Source organism: Lucilia sericata, unplaced genomic scaffold, assembly GCF_015586225.1.
Source record: "Lucilia sericata isolate MDLA Ls3-8-SP2 unplaced genomic scaffold, ASM1558622v1 Contig000251F_arrow, whole genome shotgun sequence".
Taxonomy (NCBI): domain Eukaryota; kingdom Metazoa; phylum Arthropoda; class Insecta; order Diptera; family Calliphoridae; genus Lucilia; species Lucilia sericata.
The window spans coordinates 394,620-416,771 of NW_023994277.1; the positions used below are offsets into that span (position 1 = coordinate 394,620).

General features: G+C 32.0%; 1 protein-coding gene across 5 annotated transcripts in view; it reads left to right on the plus strand.

The window, feature by feature from the left end:
- LOC119602750 (nucleolar protein dao-5) overlaps positions 1-22,152 on the plus strand; it is a 54,460-nt gene that overhangs the window by 26,308 nt on the left and 6,000 nt on the right. For 3 of the 5 annotated variants that reach the window (XM_037954438.1, XM_037954440.1, XM_037954439.1), the window contains exons 2-4: positions 4,165-4,516; positions 11,203-11,565; positions 15,776-15,934. In XM_037954438.1, coding sequence (XP_037810366.1) covers positions 4,244-4,516; positions 11,203-11,565; positions 15,776-15,934 — 795 coding nt within the window. In that variant the 5' untranslated portion in view covers positions 4,165-4,243. Of the gene's footprint in view, positions 1-4,164; positions 4,517-7,151; positions 7,493-11,202; positions 11,566-15,775; positions 15,935-22,152 lie in introns of those variants that run through there. The other 2 variants (XM_037954442.1, XM_037954443.1) reach the window with 2 other exon arrangements.

Sequence of the window (22,152 nt, forward strand, 5' to 3'; positions counted from 1 at the left end):
AATGCACGGATTTGGATGACATTACAACAAAAGAGGAGATTTGTACCGCACTTGCCCATCAGCTAAATCTAACAGCACTTGATGAAGGTATTGTGAAATCTCTTAGGAAAATGCCAAGAGGTACGCAAACAGCCAAAATAAGCCTACCATCGGAATATGCTCGAAAAGCTCTAGAAATCAGAAAGATAAAAATTGGATGGTCCGTGTGTCGACTTAAAGAAACAAAATCGGTAACTAAATGCTTCAAATGTCTTGAATACGGTCACATTGTGAGGTTTTGCAAATCGAAATGTGACAGATCTAAGCATTGCCGAAAGTGTGGGGAGGAAGGTCATTTTGCTATAAACTGTAAGGCAGAAGCAAACTGCATGCTTTGCAAATCAAGAGGAGCTGAAGACACCAAACATGTTGCTGGAAGCTATAGGTGTCCTGTGTTTAGAAAAGCGTTGAGCGAAAACACCAAATGAGAGGCATCCAACTAAATGTCAACCACTGCGCAATAGCACAAGACCTGTTACACCATTCGATATTGGAACTTAAAGCGGACTTTGCGATAATCAATGAGCAATATAAAAACCTAGACAAAAATGTTTGGGAAAAAGACTCAACTGGAAGAACAGCAGTATGGGCTTGTGGCAATAAAGCTATTGAAGAGGGTATGAAGCAGTTGCACGAAGGCTTCGCAAGAGCTAAAATCGGGGGAATCTATATATACAGTTGTTATGCACCGCCAAGCATGACGTTGCAAAACTTCGAAATCTTTATAGACAACCTTGTGAGAGATGTACGCGATCACCAACCAACGATCGTAGGCGGCGATTTTAACGCTTGGGCTACAGACTGGGGAAGTCAGAAAACCAACGAAAGGGGAAGACTACTTCTGGACGCATTTTCCCAACTTGACCTAGTACTTGCAAACAAAGGGGACACATACACATTTAGAAGGGCCGGCTATGGATCAATAATCGATCTAACATTCGTAACCAATAATATATCAAGAGATATCGAGTGGGAAGTAAGCGAGCACTACACACACAGTGACCACCAAGCAATTATATTTACAGTTCATAGCGAAAGACCAACGCAGCTACAACAAAGGAAAGTCAGTTTCCAAGGCTGGGCAAAAGATAAGCTTGATTCCGAAAGCTTTAATCAAGTGTTTTCCAACTACACTATAGTAGATGGCACAGCATCAGAAATGTGTGAGCAAGTGGTCACATCACTAACTGCAGCCTGCGACGCTTCCATGCCACGGCGAAGACAGTCTCAAAGAAGAAGCGAAAATTATTGGTGGAATGATAACATTGCCCTGCTTAGGAGAGAATGCCTTAAGGCAAGACGGAAGTACCAAAGAAGTATATCTCGACCAGAACACCTCATACAAAGAGAATTGTATCACGTGGCTAGAAAGAATCTACAAAGAGCCATAAACCGAAGTAAATCGGACAGTTTTAAAAAGCTATGCAATGAAGCCGATGCTAACCCTTGGGGTAGTGCCTACCGATTAGTGATGTCACGCCTTAAAGGGAAGAAATCAGCCCAAATTACTTGCCCAAAGCTGATTAGTAACATTGTAAAAGATCTGTTTCCAGACGGTGAACCCTACGCCGATTATAGGCAAAACGCACAAGAAACTTTGCCAAACGAAGTCGAAGTGTCGGAGGAGGAAATTCTGGAATTATGTTCTAGAATCGGCGACAATAAGGCGCCTGGATTGGACTCTATTCCAAATAAAGCCCTGAAACTCGCCCTCAGAACAAGACCTAAAGTGTTTGCTAAAATATTTACAAAATGTCTTAAAGATGGAATATTCTATAGCAGATGGAAAAAGCAAAAGCTGATATTGATCCCAAAGCCAGGAAAACCTCTAGGTGAAGCACAATCCTACAGGCCAATATGTCTTCTTGACACAGTTGGAAAGTGTCTAGAAAGAGTTATATACAGACGTCTTCTAACAGCCGTGGAAGAAGCTGGCGGCATATCACAAATGCAGTTCGGCTTCCGTAAGGCGAAATCAACCATCGACGCCATCAACCTCGTAGTGAACACGGCGAAAGCGGCTATCCAAGGAAATGGCACCGCAAGAAAATACTGCGCTATCATCACTTTGGATATCAAAAATGCATTCAATTCCGCCGGATGGAAAGCTATAATGACAGCTATGCAAAAGATAAGTATCCCAAACTACCTAATTAACATAACTATGGACTACTTCTCAAATAGAACCTTATGGTATGAAACCGACCAAGGGCCACAGTCATATAATGTTACTGCCGGTGTTCCACAAGGCTCAGTCCTTGGCCCACTATTGTGGAATATTATGTATGACGGGATATTCAGACTACGAATACCCGAAGAGGCAAGCATCGTTGGTTTTGCAGACGACATAGCTATACTCGTTCAAGCTAGATATGTAGAGGATGTGCAATTATATGCAAACGAGGCGATAACTACAATAAAAGATTGGTTGGAGTCAGTAAACCTTAAACTCGCTGAACACAAGACGGAGGCTGTTCTTATCAGTAGAAAAAGGAAGGTGGAAAAACTAAACTTATGCGTAGGTGATAACACAATTACGTCTTCAAGAGTAATCAAATATCTGGGAGTTATGATAGACGATCGCTTGAACTTCAAATGCCACATGGAGTATGCTTGTAAAAAGGCAACCGGAGTAGTAAACGCCTTGGCGAGGATGATGCCAAATATTGGAGGCCCACGACAAAGCAAACGACTGCTCCTGTCACGAGTTTCAAACTCCATAATCCTATATGGAGCACCAGCATGGCAGAATATAACAAAACCATCTGCCCAAAAAGCCGTGACATCACTTTTCAGGAGAACATGTCTGAGAGTATGCAGTGGATACCGCACAATATCCCTAGAAGCAGCTAGCGTTATAGCTGGTATTATGCCTTTAGATATAACAGCAAATGAGATTTCGGTCACGTACTTTGCGCTAAGTAATAGCTCTAGCCTAGAAAGAAGAACTGTAAGGAAAACTGAAAGGGCTAAATCTATACAGAACTGGCAACAAAGGTGGGACAATGCACAAAATGGAAGATGGACATACAATTTAATCCCCAACATCAATGTCTGGGTAAACAGGAAGCACGGGGAATTGAGTTACAACCTTACGCAGTTTTTGTCAGGCCATGGCGGCTATAGAAGCTACTTATATAGATTTCGCCTGGATATCTCTCCCATATGTCCGGAATGCACCAATGAGGAGGAAACTGCGGAGCACGTAGTATTTCATTGCCCGCGCTTCGCAAGCCAAAGGCGTCAGCTGGAGATACTTGTTGGCGAAAACCTGTCAACAGAAAATGTAGTTGGAGTTATGCTTAAATCGGAGAGCAACTGGGAGGCAGTGAGAAAATTTATAGACGTCGTGAGTCACTCGCTATTACTAGCCGAACGTAGCCGCAAATCGGAAACAAGACTGTCCTAAATATAAAGATAGCAACATAAGGCTGAGCCCCCCCGCGAAGTAATACCGAATGGCAGTTCCGCGGGGACAAGGGTCCGAAGTATGGGGGTGTGGTTTAGTACGTAGGCGCATCTGCGAATCGTGCATGTTTTTCAACACGGGTTGAATACATTTATGAAAATTCCACACCTCCAGCGTATCAAAAAAAAAAAAAAAAAAAAAAAAAAAAAAAAAAAAAAAAAAAAAAAAAAAAAAAAAAAAAACTAGACTATAGACTAGACTATAGACTAGACTATAGACTAGACTATAGACTAGACTAGACTAGACTAGACTAGACTATAGACTAGACTATAGACTAGACTATAGACTAGACTATAGGCTAGACTATAGACTAGACTTTAGACTAGACTATAGACTAGACTATAGCCTAAACTATAGACTACTTTAAAAACATCAATTCAGTTTCAAATTTTGTTTCATTCAAACATAAATCCTCCAAATTTCTGCAATCACCTCATTGACACACATCTCTTGACCGTAATGACTAACAAAACTACTCAACATCAAACAGAAAAAAATACAGAAAAATTATATGTACACAATCAACTTTATATTGCCCCGTAAATGTAGATTTATGTCTTCTTTTTGGTATTTCAATTGTAATTTTATATTAATTTTTTTTTTCGTTATGTTTTTATCTTATTTTCTTTTCTCTTTTTTTTGTATTCTTCTTGCAGCAATTGTAACAGTATGCAAATCTAGGTTTTTTTATATTAATCGTTTTCAAAAACGTACACTTTACTCAACCATACAGTGATGGATCCTCGCAAACAGAAACGTCTTGGCCCGGCGCCAATTGCATCATTTGAAAAATCTTTTGAGGATACAACATCATTGACTACTAGTTCAGTGCATGCTGCTGGCGCAACAACAACAACAACGGCTGCTGTTGAAACAACAACAGCATCTTTGTCGTATTCGGTAAATATTAACCTGGGTCATGTACCGGCAGGTTTGCAAGAAGTTGCCAAGACTTTAAATGGAAATAATGTTGATGTGGAGGGGGAGGAGGAGATGAATAAAGAAATGGTAAGATTTTTAAAATGTAGTTTTGCATAGACACTTTTGAATTATTAAATAATTGAAAAGAAATTATTTGAAGTGGGATTAATGGAAAACATTTTTGGTCAAAATTGAAACTATAGACTGGACTATTGTTTACACTTTGGACAAGACTATAGAATATAGTCCAAAGTATAGAGTAAAGACCAGACTATAGACCAGACTGTAGACCAAACTATAAATTAGACTATAGACCAGAGTATAGACCAGCCTATAGACCAGCCTATAGACCAGACTATAGACCAGACTATAGACCAGATTATAGACCAGACTGTAGGTCAGACTATAGATCAGACTATATATCAGACTATAGACCAGACTATAGACCAAACTATAGAACAAACTGAAGATCTGGATATCGGCTATACAAGTCTACAGGCCAGACTAAATAGACTAAATAGACAGACTATAGACAGACTATAGACCAGACTATAGACCAGACTATAGACCAGGCTACAGACCAGATTATAGACCAGACTATAGACCAGACTATAGGCCAAACTATAGAACAAACTGAAGACCTGGATATCGGCTAGACAAGTCTACAGGCCAGACTAAATACTTAACTGTAAACCAGACTTGATATCAGACTATAGACCAGACTATAGACCAGACTATAGACCAGACTATAGACCAGACTATAGACCAGACTATAGACCAGACTATAGACCAGACTATAGGCCAGATTATAGACCAGACTATAGACCAAACTATAGAACAAACTGAAGACCTGGATATCGGCTAGACAAGTCTACAGGCCAGACTAAATACTTAACTATAAACCAGACTAGATATCAGACTATAGACCAGACTATAGACCAGACTATAGACCAGACTATAGACCAGACTATAAACCAGACTATAGACGAGACTATAGACCAGACTATAGGCTAGACTAAAGACCACACTATAGACCAGACTGTAGGTCAGACTATAGATCAGACTATATACCAGACTAATGACCAGACTGTAGAATAAACTTAAGACCTGGCTATAGACTAGACAAGTCTACAGGCCAGACTATAGACCTTATTATAAACCAGACTAGATATCAGACTATAGACCAGACTATAGACCAGACTATAGACCAGACTATAGACCAGATTATAGACCAGACTATAGACTAGACTATAGACCAGACTATAGACCAGACTATAGACCAGACCAGACTATAGACCAGACTATAAACCAGACTATAGATGAGACTATAGACCAGACTATAGGCTAGACTAAAGACCACACTATAGACCAGACTGTAGATCAGACTATATACCAGACTATAGACCAGACTAATGACCAGATTGTAGAACAAACGGAAGACCTGGCTATAGACTAGACAAGTCTACAGGCCAGACTATAGACCAGACTATAGAGCGGACTATAAACCAGACTATATACTAGACTATAGACCAGACTATATACCACACTTTAAACCACACTATATACCGGACTGTAGACCAGACATTATACCCGATTAAAGACCTGACTATAGACTAGATTTTAGTTTAAACAATAGTCTAGACTTAAGAAATGTTAGAAAAGCTTTTCATTTTGTTTAAATCCTTTAGGAAAACAAAAAAATATGAATATTTAAAACCCTCAAGACAAAAGCCATTATCATTGTTGAATATAAATCGTTCCGTTTTTTTTTTGACACTTTAAGCGCTAACACACGCATTGCATACAAAATAAACTAGAACGAGAACAAATAAAGAAAATCCCTACAACTGGTTTTTGGCAAAAAAAAGTAAATAAAACACATAAAACAAATTTCGACAAATACAATTATTTAAAGTTGAGCTAATATGAAGAATAACACACACACACACACACATAAAAAAGAGAGCAGGCTTTTAGGCAGCATAGAATTTGGTATTAAAGTATGAGGCAAGGATTCTGGTGGTTGTAGTATTAATATGCAGGCAGAATATTTACCAAGTCACGTGGCTTTGTTTGTAAGTTAACAGCTTTAGCAAAATGCTAGACATATGAGGAAATTTATAAGACTTTATTTAAAAACTGCTGCATAACTAGCAGGCTGAAAAATTAATGCTAAAGCAGAGTAGTTGTTAAGGATTGGAATAGAAAAAAAAAACTGTTAAAGAAATTTAACATGTGCGTGCTTGTCAAAAAAAAGCAAGAGAAACCGTCAAATTTTTATTATAGAAATGTAAACAATGGTTAAATTGAAATGAAAGAAATAACAACAACAGACAGACTCCGTTAAAAGTGTAGGTATTAGAGAAATAACGAAAGAGAGGGTAGTTGAGAGAGAGAGAGAGAGAGAGTGTAGAGATAAAAGATAAACAAAGTGTTTTGTTAATTCAAAAAGGTGTTCTTGAGAACAGTTTTAAAGAATTTTTATTTTATTGTTAAAGTTTGGCTAAAAAATTTTAATTTGTTTAACTAAAAGTTTATTTTTTTTTTAATTTTTTGTTTAATTTGCTTGCTTTTTAACTGTTTGAGCTAAAAGCTTTTAAACAGCTGTTGTTGGGGAGAGTAGAGCTTTTAAAAAGTTTTTCTTAAAACTTTTAGAAATTTCTCAATTTTTAGGGGTTTTAAGCTTTAAAAGAAAAATATCTAATGTTAGTTTGTATTTGGTGTTAAAAGTGTTGATATTTAAACGTTATAACGCTGTGTGAAACAAACTTAAAAGAAAACCTGTAAAAGTTTTCTTTTTGTGTTAAAAAGAAAAAAATTAAGCAGTGTATGCTTTTAGGCTGAAAAAAAATTTTGAAAATACTAAAAAATTAAGAAAAAATGTGAATTTTTTTTTTTTAATTGTTAAATTATTTAATATACAAAAAACATGTTTATAAGAAAAGCTTAAATTAATTAAAGAAAATTTACCAAAAAGTCTTATTAATTAAAGGAACAAACAAGATTTAACCTGTTTTAAGGGTAAATAGGTTGAAATTAGAAAAAACAACAATAAATTAAAAGGTAAAGTTAAAAAAAAAAAATAAAGAAAATTTTATATAAAATTCAAAAATTAAAAGATTCTTTAAAAAATTAAAGAATTTTTTTATAAAAAAAAGTTTTTTTTTCTGTAAGTAAATACAGCAAAAGTCAGCATTATTTGTTAAACATTCAAAAATTTATAAAGTTCTCTTACTCTAGACAAAAATTTCTACTCACACATACACTTAAGCCTATGTACACAAAAGTATGTCTGTGTGTGTGTATGTGTGTTGGTTCCCTGCCATCCTGCCTGCAAGCATATTAAAGTTGTTAAGAAGAAAAAAACGCTTATTTTAGTTCTTGTTCTTCTCGTTTTGTTTATTTGTATGACAGTAGAGAGTATGTTTGTTGTTGTTGTCGTTGTACTCACTCTTCTCATCTTCAAGGTTTTACAAACGTTATGCTTTGGCAATTCTTATGGGTCATGTAGCTGTTGTTGCTTTTACTGTTATTATTAAAACACACACACATAAAGTTAAACAGGTTTATGAGTATATGTGTGTGTTTGAGAGCAAAAATATGCACATTTTTAACAAGCTTTACTTACATATATTTTAGGTTTTTTTTCTATACATCTCCGTTGTTTCATTCATACATATTTATATGTTTGGTTTGTGTATATGTAAAGTTATGCACGTACACACTCACACATACTCATAAATATGTCACTTAGGATTTGGCATTATTTGCACTTGTCGAATATATTATTTCAATTTTGTTTTGGGGAAATTTATTTATTTATATTTTCTATATAAAATATTTAATTTATTGAAATGTTTTTGTGGGATTTTTTTTTTCAAAGTGTAAATAATGAATATTTAATAAAACTACACATTTTTTGTTATTAAATAAACAAATTTTTCTTTTAAACTATTTAAATCTTAAAACATTTAAAACACTTTTTCTTTATTTTTCTAAATAAACCACTTTGTTGTGCATTTTCCATAACAATTTCTAAGAAAACCTATAATATTTTTATATAAATTCCTAAACCTTAAATTGTTCTCTATACAACAAAATTTAATTTATTAAAATCCCATAAAAATTGTAAAAGTTATGCTACTTTATCTTAAACAACTTTAAGATTAGCAAATTTTTTTAATTCAAAGCCTAAAAGTATGCCAAGCATACTTCAGCGAATGGTAAACAATAGTTGTAAAAACATTTTTTAATAGGGTTTAGGAATAATGTTAATAACTCGCTTAATTTTGAAGCGATTTCAAAGAAAACAGTGTTGTTTTACTCGTAATAGAATATACTTTAAAGTTCTATAAAGAAATATGTTTCACTCTATAGAAAAATTTAAATAAAAATTAGTTTAAATTTAAACAAATGAGAAATTTTCTTGTTTTCTTTTGAGAAAATCATAATAAATTTTTAAATATAAAACTTATTTTAATGGCAAAAGTGTGGATTTGTTTAAAACACAATAAGCTTCCAAATAATGTTAAAATATTTATATGATTTAAAAGAAAAAATCCAAGAAACATTAGGTTAAATTTGAAAAATTTTAAATCTGAAATTTTGACTTTAGAAAATGTTCTAAAAATTTGGTAATTTTTAAAAAAATGTAGTGAAATTAGTTTCATTTTACTTAAAATAAAATAAGCTTTAAAATAATGTAAAGAAATGTAATCCATTCTAAAGAAAAATTCAAAGAAATCGTAGGACAAAGTTAAAAATTAGAAAAATTTAATATTTTGTTTTAGAAAAAGTTTAATAAATTACTTCATTTATGAAAGATTTCAACAAAATAGGATTTGTTTCGTTAAGAATTGAATAATCTTTCAAATAATTTAAAGAACAACACTTGATTTGAAAGAAAAAGGTGAAGAAAATTTAGCTTAAAGTTGGAAAAATGTAGCCACTAGTTGTTGTTAGCTTTTTTGTAAAAAAATTTGTTCAAAAGAAAGCTGCAAATCTTTTCTATTTATTCTAAATTTTATAAAACATTTTTATACATTTTTAAATCTTTTAATTGCTCCTTTATGTTTTACAGTGCGTATACTTGATATATAACTCCCATATGAGTTATATATAACTTATACGCCTACTATTTGTTAGAAATAGAACAAATCTAAAACAGAACTGTTCTAGAACATAACTAGAACAGAACTAGAATAGAACTAGAACAGAACTAGAACAGAACTAGAACAGAACAGAACAGAACAGAACAAAACAGAACTAGAACAGAACTAGAACAGAACTAGAACAGAACTAGAACATAACCAGAACAGAACTAGAACAGAACTAGAACAGAACTAGAACAGAACTAGAACAGAACTAGAACAGAACTAGAACAGAACTAGAACAGAACTAGAACAGAACTAGAACAGACAACTAGAACAGAACTAGAACAGAACTAGAACAGAACTAGAACATAACCAGAACAGAACTAGAACGGAACTAGAACAGAACTAGAACAGAACTAGAACAGAACTAGAACAGAACTAGAACAGAACTATAACAGTACTAGAACAGAACTAGAACAGAACTAGAACAGAACTAGAACAGAACTAGAACAGAACTAGAACAGAACTAGAACAGAACTAGAACAGAACTAGAACAGAACTAGAACAGAACTAGAACAGAACTAGAACAGAACTAGAACAGAACTAGAACAGAACTAGAACAGAACTAGAACAGAACTAGAACAGAACTAGAACAGAACTAGAACAGAACTAGAACAGAACTAGAACAGAACTAGAACAGAACTAGAACAGAACTAGAACAGAACTAGAACAGAACTAGAACAGACAGAACTAGAACAGAACTAGAACAGAACTAGAACAGAACTAGAACAGAAACTAGAACAGAACTAGAACAGAACTAGAACAGAACTAGAACAGAACTAGAACAGAACTAGAACAGAACTAGAACAGAACTAGAAAAGAACTAGAACAGAACTAGAACAGAACTAGAACAGAACTAGAACAGAACTAGAACAGAACTAGAACAGAACTAGAACAGAACTAGAACAGAACTAGAACAGAACTAGAACAGAACTAGAACAGAACTAGAACAGAACTAGAACAGAACTAGAACAGAACTAGACCAGAACTAGAACTGAACTAGAACTGAATTAGAACTGAACTAGAACAGATCTAGAACTATATCTAATAGCGTTAAAGCTTTAAATTAGCAAAATTAATTGATTAAAGCAAATTATCTAATAAGCCGCTTAATGTTTTTAAATTTCAAGTGTTTTTGTGTTACAATTTCAAAGCATCTTAATTAAAAAGCCGTATTTTTAAACTCTTCCCTTTCTTGTTTTATTTTTAGCATAAGATATCCTAAATACTAAGCTCATTACAGCATCAAAGAAATTAAATCCTTTCATTTTATTTACTAGCCACATACTTGAGCTTATTTGACATTTTTGTATTGACATTTCTATTTAAGAATGAAAAGGTGAAGACGAAGATGTTGTCAACATAATAAAACCAATTTAAAGCGAAAACAATATTATCTTACTCTTTTTAACACGTATGCTAGGTGGTTTATTTACGCTAGCAGAAAAAATTGTAAACAATAACATTAATACAAACACTCATACGCACACCCTCTCTTTTTTATACAGTTTAAAAGCGCGTTTTTTTATTAAAACAGACAACATCAATAAAAATCATAACAATGTTTTGTTTTCTCTCTTTTTTTGTGTTTTTAATTTGATTTAATTACCTTTTTTCCAGATGGATATAAATGATAAAGGAATAACAGCAACAACAACAACATGTAAAAAAACTATAACAACGAAGTCAGCTACAACACCAACAGCAATGGGCGATGCTACAAACATAACCCGAAACATTAACAACACCACAGGCACCGTTAAAAGAGCGCCACCTTTAAAAGCCACTGCCAATCGGGACAACAGTACAGGCAGCACAAATGCCGGTGGTGTTATGGGTGTGGGCGATTTGACGGCCTCTTTTAAAGGAGCCTCCACTTTATGCACACCTTCTACACCACGCATCGAATTGAGTCGTGCCTCTTCCTCGTCACACCATGAGGAAGATAGTCGTGATAGTAGTCCGGAAAATGTCTTTGAACAGGTGATTTATGTTAAATTTACAAAAATAAAATGTAGAACGAATGTTTAGAGTAAATATGTATGAATTTCAGTAGAATAAAGTAGTTTTAGCTGTTAAAAGGTTTTCCGTGTAGATTTCAGAAGTATTATGAATGTTAAATTATGGTCATGAAGGTGGAATATCGAAAGAAAAGAAGGAATTAATTCAGTAGAGTAAAAGAAGATTACAATTTATAAACTAAAACAGAACTAGAACTGAACTAGAACAGAACTAGAACAGAACTAGAACTGAACTAGAACTGAACTAGAACTGAACTAGAACTGAACTAGAACTGAACTAGAACTGAACTAGAACTGAACTAGAACTGAACTAGAACTGAACTAGAACTGAACTAGAACTGAACTAGAACTGAACTAGAACTGAACTAGAACTGAACTAGAACTGAACTAGAACTGAACTAGAACTGAACTAGAACTGAACTAGAACTGAACTAGAACTGAACTAGAACTGAACTAGAACTGAACTAGAACTGAACTAGAACTGAACTAGAACTGAACTAGAACTGAACTAGAACTGAACTAGAACTGAACTAGAACTAGAACTAGAACTGAACTAGAACTGAACTAGAACTGAACTAGAACTGAACTAGAACTGAACTAGAACTGAACTAGAACTGAACTAGAAGAACTAGAACTGAACTAGAACTGAACTAGAACTGAACTAGAACTGAACTAGAACTGAACTAGAACTGAACTAGAACTGAACTAGAACTGAACTAGAACTGAACTAGAACTGAACTAGAACTGAACTAGAACTGAACTAGAACTGAACTAGAACTGAACTAGAACTGAACTAGAACTGAACTAGAACTGAACTAGAACTGAACTAGAACTGAACTAGAACTGAACTAGAACTGAACTAGAACTGAACTAGAACTGAACTAGAACTGAACTAGAACTAGAACTGTACTAGAACTGAACTAGAACTGAACTAGAACTGAACTAAAACTGAACTAGAACTGAACTAGAACTGAACTAGAACTGAACTAGAACTGAACTAGAACTGAACTAGAACTGAACTAGAACTGAACTAGAACTGAACTAGAACTGAACTAGAACTGAACTAGAACTGAACTAGAACTGAACTAAACTGAACTAAAACTGAACTAAACTGAACTAGAACTGAACTAGAACTGAACTAGAACTGAACTAGAACTGAACTAGAACTGAACTAGAACAGAACTAGAACAGAACTAGAACAGAACTAGAACAGAACTAGAACAGAACTAGAACAGAACTAGAACAGAACTAGAACAGAAAGAACAGAACTAGAACTGAACTAGAACTGAACTAGAACTGATCTAGAACTGAACTAGAACTGAACTAAAACTGAACTAAAACTGAACTAGAACTGAACTAGAACTGAACTAGAACTGAACTAGAACTGAACTAGAACTGGACTTAACTAGAAAAACCTACTTTCTACTGAAATAATTCCTTTTAATACTGTCATGCGTTATTAACTATATCCTTTTTATAACTTTATATTATTTATTTATTAATTTAATTCTTTATTTTTATTAAATTTGTATTTCTACTCTTAATTTCTTAACCATATTTTATTTAAACCCATTTCACATCTTTTTTTTATTTCCCTAATTTATATTGAAATTGCATAAAAGTCCATTTTTCTTTTTTAGTTTTTATCTCTTTTTATTTAATAAATGTTAAACAGCGTGTTGTGTGTGTGTTAGTTTTTATATGTGTTTATTGCAAATCAATTCTCAGCACTTTTACTTTCTAATGTTTTATTTCTTGATTTTTATTTTCCTCTTTTTCTTTTTCCAACTCGTAACTATAATATTAACCCAGTTAATATAACAAAACTATAATTTAATACCACTCCCTCTCATTCACACACCCCCTACACAATGCTACTACTACTCTTACTACTATTTAAAACTACCATTCAGCCATTCAACTCGGTCACAAACATTTATATGTATAAACATACTCACAAACACGCTCATCTTATGTTTATCATTCATCTGGTTCTTCTTCTTCTAAATAATATAAACTAAATCAAACTGCATGTGAGTGGGGAAAAAATAGAAACACAACAAAGAAATTACAATAAGACAAGAGTTTGACAGGGGGAGATAAATAGAAAACATAAAAAACAACAAAATGTATTTAATTTGACGTATGTCGGTACGTATTAAAACTACGTCATTTATTTAACAATTTAAAAGTTTAAATTAAGAGAATAGAACAAAACTAGTATAGAACTAGAACAGAACTATAATAAAACTGGAACAGAACCAGAACAGAACTAGAACAGAACTAGAACAGAACTAGAACAGAACTAGAACAGAACTAGAACAGAACTAGAACAGAACTAGAACAGAACTAGAACAGAACTAGAACAGAACTAGAACAGAACTAGAACAGAACTAGAACAGAACTAGAACAGAACTAGAACAGAACTAGGACAGAACTAGAACAGAACTAGAACAGAACTAGAACAGAACTAGAACAGAACTAGAACAGAACTAGAACAGAACTAGAACAGAACTAGAACAGAACTAGAACAGAACTAGAACAGAACTAGAACAGAACTAGAACAGAACTAGAACAGAACTAGAACAGAACTAGAACAGAACTAGAACAGAACTAGAACAGAACTAGAACAGAACTAGAACAGAACTAGAACAGAACTAGAACAGAACTAGAACAGAACTAGAACAGAACTAGAACAGAACTAGAACAGAACTAGAACAGAACTAGAACAGAACTAGAACAGAACTAGAACAGAACTAGAACAGAACTAGAACAGAACTAGAACAGAACTAGAACAGAACTAGAACAGAACTAGAACAGAACTAGAACAGAACTAGAACAGAACTAGAACAGAACTATAACAGAACTAGAACAGAACTAGAACAGAACTAGAACAGAACTAGAACAGAACTAGAACAGAACTAGAACAGAACTAGAACAGAACTAGAACAAACTAGAACAGAACTAGAACAGAACTAGAACAGAACTAGAACAGAACTAGAACAGAACTAGAACAGAACTAGAACAGAACTAGAACAGAACTAGAACAGAACTAGAACAGAACTAGAACAGAACTAGAACAGAACTAGAACAGAACTAGAACATAATAACTAGAACAGAACTAGAACAGAACTAGAACAGAACTGGAACAGAACTAGAACAGAAAGAACTGAACAGGACCTGTAACACTTTAAAATGTCTTTTAAATAATTTAAAAAAAGTTAAATTTTTAGGGATTACCTTATAAATTACAAATCCAATCAATTTCATAATTAAATGTCTTAAAAGTTGTTTATTTTTTCTCTCATACACCCACAAAAATTAAATTTTTCACAATGTCCTTCATCTTAAACTAAAAATGTCGTTTGAACATCAAAAATCTATTTAAATCCCTCTCAAAGCTGCTCAAAATTAACAAAGGAAACAAAAAGCAAAAATAAAAAAAAAACAAGAAAAAGTAGTATAAAAAGAGCAATGATTAAATTGTCAACAAAATGTAAACATACACACGCATACATACATTCATAAAAAAGTAGGAAAACGTAACAGAAAAACTTGTATTGCACTTAAAAATTTCCCGTCAGTTTGTAGATTGAATGTGTATGTTTTGCATACATAGTACAATTTCCCTACGAAAAACAACAAAAGCTAACACTTTTAGGAAACACCAACAAAAAAAAGCCAAACAAAAACAAACACTTGTCACACAATTGCATTGATTGACATGACATTTCTTATTTGTTTTTGTTAGTGGCACTTTTAAGCGAAAACAGTAAAACAAAAGTAGTTTTAGAAAATTAAGTTTTAGTTTTTCTTTTTAAACAATAAACAAAATACATTTTAAACCAGAATAATAAACAAAGTTGTAAAATTTAATTTTAATACAAATTCTTTCTTTGTGTATTTCTTTGCTTTTCTCGTTTATACTTTTTTTGTGTGTGCAAAAAAAAAATGCTGGATGGTTTTTTATTGGTTTTTTAAATTTACTAACAAAATTAAAAATTTTTTATTTAACAACAACACAAAATTTGCTTTTTTGCAAATTTTTATATCCCCCTTTATGTTTTCCTTACCCTCCCCCTCAAATTGATGTTGTTTATTTATGTATTGAAAAACAAATTGATTTTTGTAAAAAAAAAATCTGGAAAAAAACAAAAACTAATTATGAAAAGGTGGGCACTGGCACCCTACAGGAAACATTGGATATGGGTTTTCGTGAAGAAGGTGCATTGGAATTGCGTAGCTCAACAGAGGAATTATATTTTATGGATCCTACACAAAAAAAGGAAGAGGAGGCGAAAATGCAACAGCAGCAGCTGCAACAACAACAGGTGAGTGGAGGCGTAATAACTTATAAGAAACAAATTAAACAGTCTATCGGATTAAGTTCAGTTTTATATCGGTTCTAGTTTATATTTAGTTCTGTTCTAGTTCTGTTCTAGTTCTGTTCTAGTTCTGTTCTAGTTCTGTTCTAGTTCTGTTCTAGTTCTGTTCTAGTTCTGTTCTAGTTCTGTTCTAGTTCTGTTCTAGTTCTGTTCTAGTTCTGTTCTAGTTCTGTTCTAGTTCTGTTCTAGTTCTGTTCTAGTTCTGTTCTAGTTCTGTTCTAGTTCTGTTCTAGTCCTGTTCTAGTCCTGTTCTAGTTCTGTTCTAGTTCTGTTCTAGTTCTGTTCTAGTTCTGTTCTAGTTCTGTTCTAGTTCTTTTCTAGTTCTGTTCTAGTTCTGTTCTAGTTCTGTTCTAGTTCTGTTCTAGTTCTGTTCTAGTTCTGTTCTAGTTCTGTTCTAGTTCTGTTCTAGTTCTGTTCTAGTTCTGTTCTAGTTCTGTTCTAGTTCTGTTCTAGTTCTGTTCTAGTTCTGTTCTAGTTCTGTTCTAGTTCTGTTCTAGTTCTGTTCTAGTTCTGTTCTAGTTCTGTTCTAGTTCTGTTCTAGTTCTGTTCTAGTTCTGTTCTAGTTCTGTTCTAGTTCTGTTCTAGTTCTGTTCTAGTTCTGTTCTAGTTCTGTTCTAGTTCTGTTCTAGTTCTGTTCTAGTACTGTTCTAGTTCTGTTCTAGTTCTGTTCTAGTTCTGTTCTGGATCAATTTTAGTTCTCTTCTTTCTACTTGTGTTTATTTGAAACTTTTGCTCATTAATTTTTATTTTTAAACTTTTCTTATGTTCAGGGAAAACTCTTTAGAAAAATATACTTTATTTATTGTAAATTAAAACAAAAACCTATAGTTTATGGAGAAAACACAAAAACTGACTGTTTATATTCATCTTTCATTTAAATGAAAAACGAAAACCTTGAGCTACTGGGAATAAACCCAAACTTAATTGAAAATTGTTTTTAAACACAGACAAAAAAAGTGAAAAATGCATTAAATGTGTAAAACCTGCAGCAAGTTAAAATTATATTATCAAAAGCTTTTACCCGCTTCGATCTTGCCCCCTACCCAATCTCATTTCTGTTTGTCTTTTTAAACTAAATGTAAATGTAACTAAAATCAACAGTGGAAAAGTTAAAATAACAACAAAAAATGCAAATGTAATAATGATTTACATAGACACAATGTGGCAAAGTGTTGAGTAGGAAACATAAAACAACAACAACAAAAGCTATGAAACCACAAACTCCCACACAGACACACACTCTCTCGACATTTACTCATAAATATTTTAATAATAAATTTGTTTGATGAAAAAGGATACAAAGAGAGGAAAAGTCTTGAAATTTAAACAATTTAAGTTTAAATTTCATATTTTTTTAAGCAATTTTGGTTTTGTGTAGTTTTTCGAAAACATTCTCTCTATTGGATTGGATTTATTGAGGACATAGCACAAGCTAATGCAACAACAAACATTAAATGTAACTGTAATATCAATTGTCATATTTGTATTAAATCCCCTACTCTTGCTCTTACATTCGTTTACTCAGTTTGTTCTTATTTTGTTATATTTTTAAACAGGTATGGGAATGTGTAAATCGAAATTATGAAAACTGTAAATTAACACTAATTGTTAAGACAACTGTGATGCATATTTGTTATATATTCATTTAGTTGGTTTTAATTAGTTTGTTCTAATTTTTGTGTTATTTAAAAGCAGGAATGGGAATGTCAAACTCTTGCTAAAATGAATGCTTGACAAAACTTTTTCGACTAAATTAAACGTGTTTTAAGAGAAATTTTGATACATTGAATTAAAATTACAAAAACATGTTTTAAATTAAAACAAAATTAGCATTTTTTTTAAATATTGAGAATTTCAAAAACTTAACGAAACTTTATTTTCTAAACTAAAAGAATTTAAATAAAAATTTCTACGTATTCGTTTAATACAAGTTATTTGTTAACGAAATCTGGAAAAGTTTTGAAATTTTGATAATTTTAAAAACTTAACGAAACATTATTTTCTAAAGGGAAGGTATTTCTACAAAACATTTTTATATATTCAATAACTTTTCATTATTTGATAAATAAATCTAAGAAAATGTTTAATTTTAAGGCATTTAATAAACTTAACGAAACTTTAGTTTTTTTAACGAAACAATTTTTCTTAGAGATTTTGCAATATTCCTTTAGTTTCCATAAAGTACTATTGAAATCTGAAAACAAATTTGGAATTTGGACAATTTAAAAAACTTAACGAAACTTCAGTTTTTAACGAAAGAACTTTTCTTTAAATTTTTTGCACATTTATTTAGATTTTATAAAGTACTATTGAAATGTACAAAAATTTTGGAATTTGGATAATTTAAGAAACTTAACGAAACTTTAATATTTTAACGAAAGAACTTTTCTTTAAAATTTTTGCATATTTATTTAGATTTTATAAAGTACTATTGAAATGTAAAAAAAATTGGAATTTTGACGTTATAAAAAAACTTAACGAAACTTTATTTTTTTAACAAAACCATTTTTCTTAAAAACTTTGCAGTATTCATTTAGCTTTCATGTAGTAATATTGAAATGTACACAAATTTTTGAATTTGGACGATATAAAAAACTTAATGAAACTTTGTTTTTTTTAACGAAACTATTTTTCATGAAAATTTTGTTATTTTCATTTAGCTTTCATGAATTACGGTTAAATTCTGAAACAGTTTTGTAAATTTGACCATTTAAAAAACTTAACGAAACTTATTTTTTTTAACGAAACCATTTTTCTTTAAAATTTTGGTATTTTTATATAGCTTTCATGAAATTCTGTGAAAATCTGAAACAATCTTTAAATTTGGGCTATTAAAAAAACTGAACGAAACATTTAACCTATAATATTTATTTTAAACTTACTAATTTTTCCAACTGTGTTAAAACTTAAACGAAAATTTAAGTTTAATACTGTTTTAAAACATTATTTTTCTTTTAACTATGTATATACTTAAATTCAAATGTAAAGGTACCGAATTTCACAGCTCTGGTTTATGCTTACACTGTCTGTTATTCATTGATTTTATAGTTTGTTTTCATTACTGAAGTATAAGCATGAGTGAGTGTGTTTGAGTATATTTTAAATGAATGAGACAACAAAAAAAAAAAAAAAAAAAAAAAACTGTAAAAAACACTGTTGCTATTGTAAAGGCGAATTGAGAATTGAATATGTAATGAAATACTCAATACTATTTGAATTGGTTATTAAATGATGGACGAATGGACAAGATGACAGAAAACAGAATAAAATTGACAAACAGAAATTGGCAGACAAGTACAAAGAGAGTGAGACAAACATACAAATAATGCATTTACAAATATACATAACTGGCATACATAGTTTGTAAATAAAGACATGAAGTAAAGGAAAATTATTATTAATTGTTGTGGATTACAAAGAAAAAGAGAGAGGGGAAGATATTTTACTTTATTTTTGAAATATACTTTTTCCTATTTCTATTTTTTTCACAAATTTTCTCTCAGTGTTTGACCTAGTATAGTAGTTTTAGCAAAAAATTTATCTACGTTTTTATAGATAATGACAAGCTAACATTATTGAATTGTTTTTTTTTTTTGCTTTTCGTTTATACGAAAACTTAATATAAAAACGAAGGCCATCAAAAATGTTTGAAAACAGAGCAAATACAATTCATTAGAAGTTTAAACAGTAATTAGGACAGAAAAGCTTTATATTTTTTAAATGAAAATTCTTAACATTTTTCAACAATTAAAAACTGATTCCTAGACGCATACTTAATATTAATTACATTTATTTGAAGTTTTATGGTTTATATGGTTTATCACAGAATAGAATATTGATCAACAAGAACTGAACTAGAAATGAACTAGAACTGAACTAGAACTGAACTAGAACTGAACTAGAACTGAACTAGAACTGAACTAGAACTGAACTAGAACTGAACTAGAACTGAACCAGAACTGAACTAGAACTGAACTAGAACTGAACTAGAACTGAACTAGAACTGAACTAGAACTGAACTAGAACTGAACTAGAACTGAACTAGAACTGAACTAGAACTGAACTAGAACTGAACTAGAACTGAACTAGAACTGAACTAGACTATAGACTAGGCTATAGACTAGACTATAGACTAGACTATAGACTAGACTATAGACTAGACTATAGACTAGACTATAGACTAGACTATAGACTAGACTATAGACTAGACTGTAGACTAGACTGTAGACTAGACTATAGACTAGACTATGTCGACTACGACTAGAGACTAGACTATGACTAGACTATAGACTAGATATCGACTAGACTATAGACTCGACTATAGGACTAGATATAGACTAAACATAGACTAAACTATAGACTAAACTAGTAGACTAGACTATGACTAGACTATAGACTAAACTATAGACTAGAATATAGACTAGATATAGACTAGACTATAGACTAGACTATAGTAGACTATAGGACTAGAATATAGACAGGACCTATAGACTAGGACTATAGGACTAGGCTATAGGACTAGACTTAGGACTAGACTCTAGACTAGACTATAGAATAGACATAGGACTAGACTATAGACTAGACATAGACTAGACTATAGACTAGACTATAGATAAACTATAGACTAGACTATAGACTATAGACTAGACTAGACTAGACTATAGACTAGACTATAGACTAGACTATAGACTAGACTATAGACTAGACTATAGACTAGACTATAGACTAGACTATAGACTAGACTATAGACTAGACTATAGACTAGACTATAGACTAGACTATAGACTAGACTATAGACTAGACTATAGACTAGACTATAGACTAGACTATAGACTAGACTATAGACTAGACTATAGACTAGACTATAGACTAGACTATAGACTAGACTATAGACTAGACTATAGACTAGACTATAGACTAGACTATAGACTAGACTATAGACTAGACTATAGACTAGACTATAGACTAGACTATAGACTAGACTATAGACTAGACTATAGACTAGACTATAGACTAGACTATAGACTAGACTATAGACTAGACTATAGACTAGACTATAGACTAGACTATAGACTAGACTATAGACTAGACTATAGACTAGACTATAGACTAGACTATAGACTAGACTATAGACTAGACTATAGACTAGACTATAGACTAGACTATAGACTAGACTATAGACTAGACTATAGACTAGACTAGACTAGACTATAGACTAGACTATAGACTAGACTATAGACTAGACTATAGACTAGACTATAGACTAGACTATAGACTAGACTATAGACTAGACTATAGATTAGACTATAGACTAGACTATAGACTAGACTATAGACTAGACTATAGACTGGACTATAGACTAGACTATAGACTAGACTATAGACGAGACTGTAGACTAGACTATAGACTAGAATTTATAAAATATTGACTAGACTATTTACTAGACTTTAGTCTAGTATATAAACTAGACTGTTGACTAAATGATAGTCCTGTCTAGTCAGTCTTTAGTCTATACAGTTTTTGGTCTAACCTTTCTCTTTGTTTGAAACTGTCTTCAATTTTTAATTATAATTGTAGTTAAAAATTGATTTGGTTTTTTCCTTCTCGTTTTCTCTCTGTTACTGACCTGTTTAAATATTATAGCAACAACAAATTGTTACATTTTTACTTAAAAAGTTTTTAATCTATAAACCATACATTTCTTTTAAGCTTTTTAATTTTTTATTTTCTTTTAATATAAATGTGCTGATCTTTTATGTATATAAAAACAACAATTATTTGTGCTATTTTTAGTTAATGGAAACCGGTAAAAACAAAAGCCTACAAAAAAGAATGATACACTAACACATAGTTACAGTTAGAAATGTAGGGTTTGCTTTCACCCCCAAACTCTCCCACTTAATAGTAGTGTCGTGTGTGTGATATTTCTTTTGTATTTACTACTATAACAAAAATAACAACAACTAACAAATAAACACCTTGGCATGACATCAGGTTTTTAACTTGTTGCATAAGTTATCATTTTGTCACACACATTCCCATCATTCTCTTAAGGGATTATTATGTTTAATAGGCTTTCCCTTTTAACTAGAATAACGGTATTTTTCAGGAATGTTTATAAATGCTTTGTTTGGGTTGTTATGTTTTTGTTTATATTCTTAAAC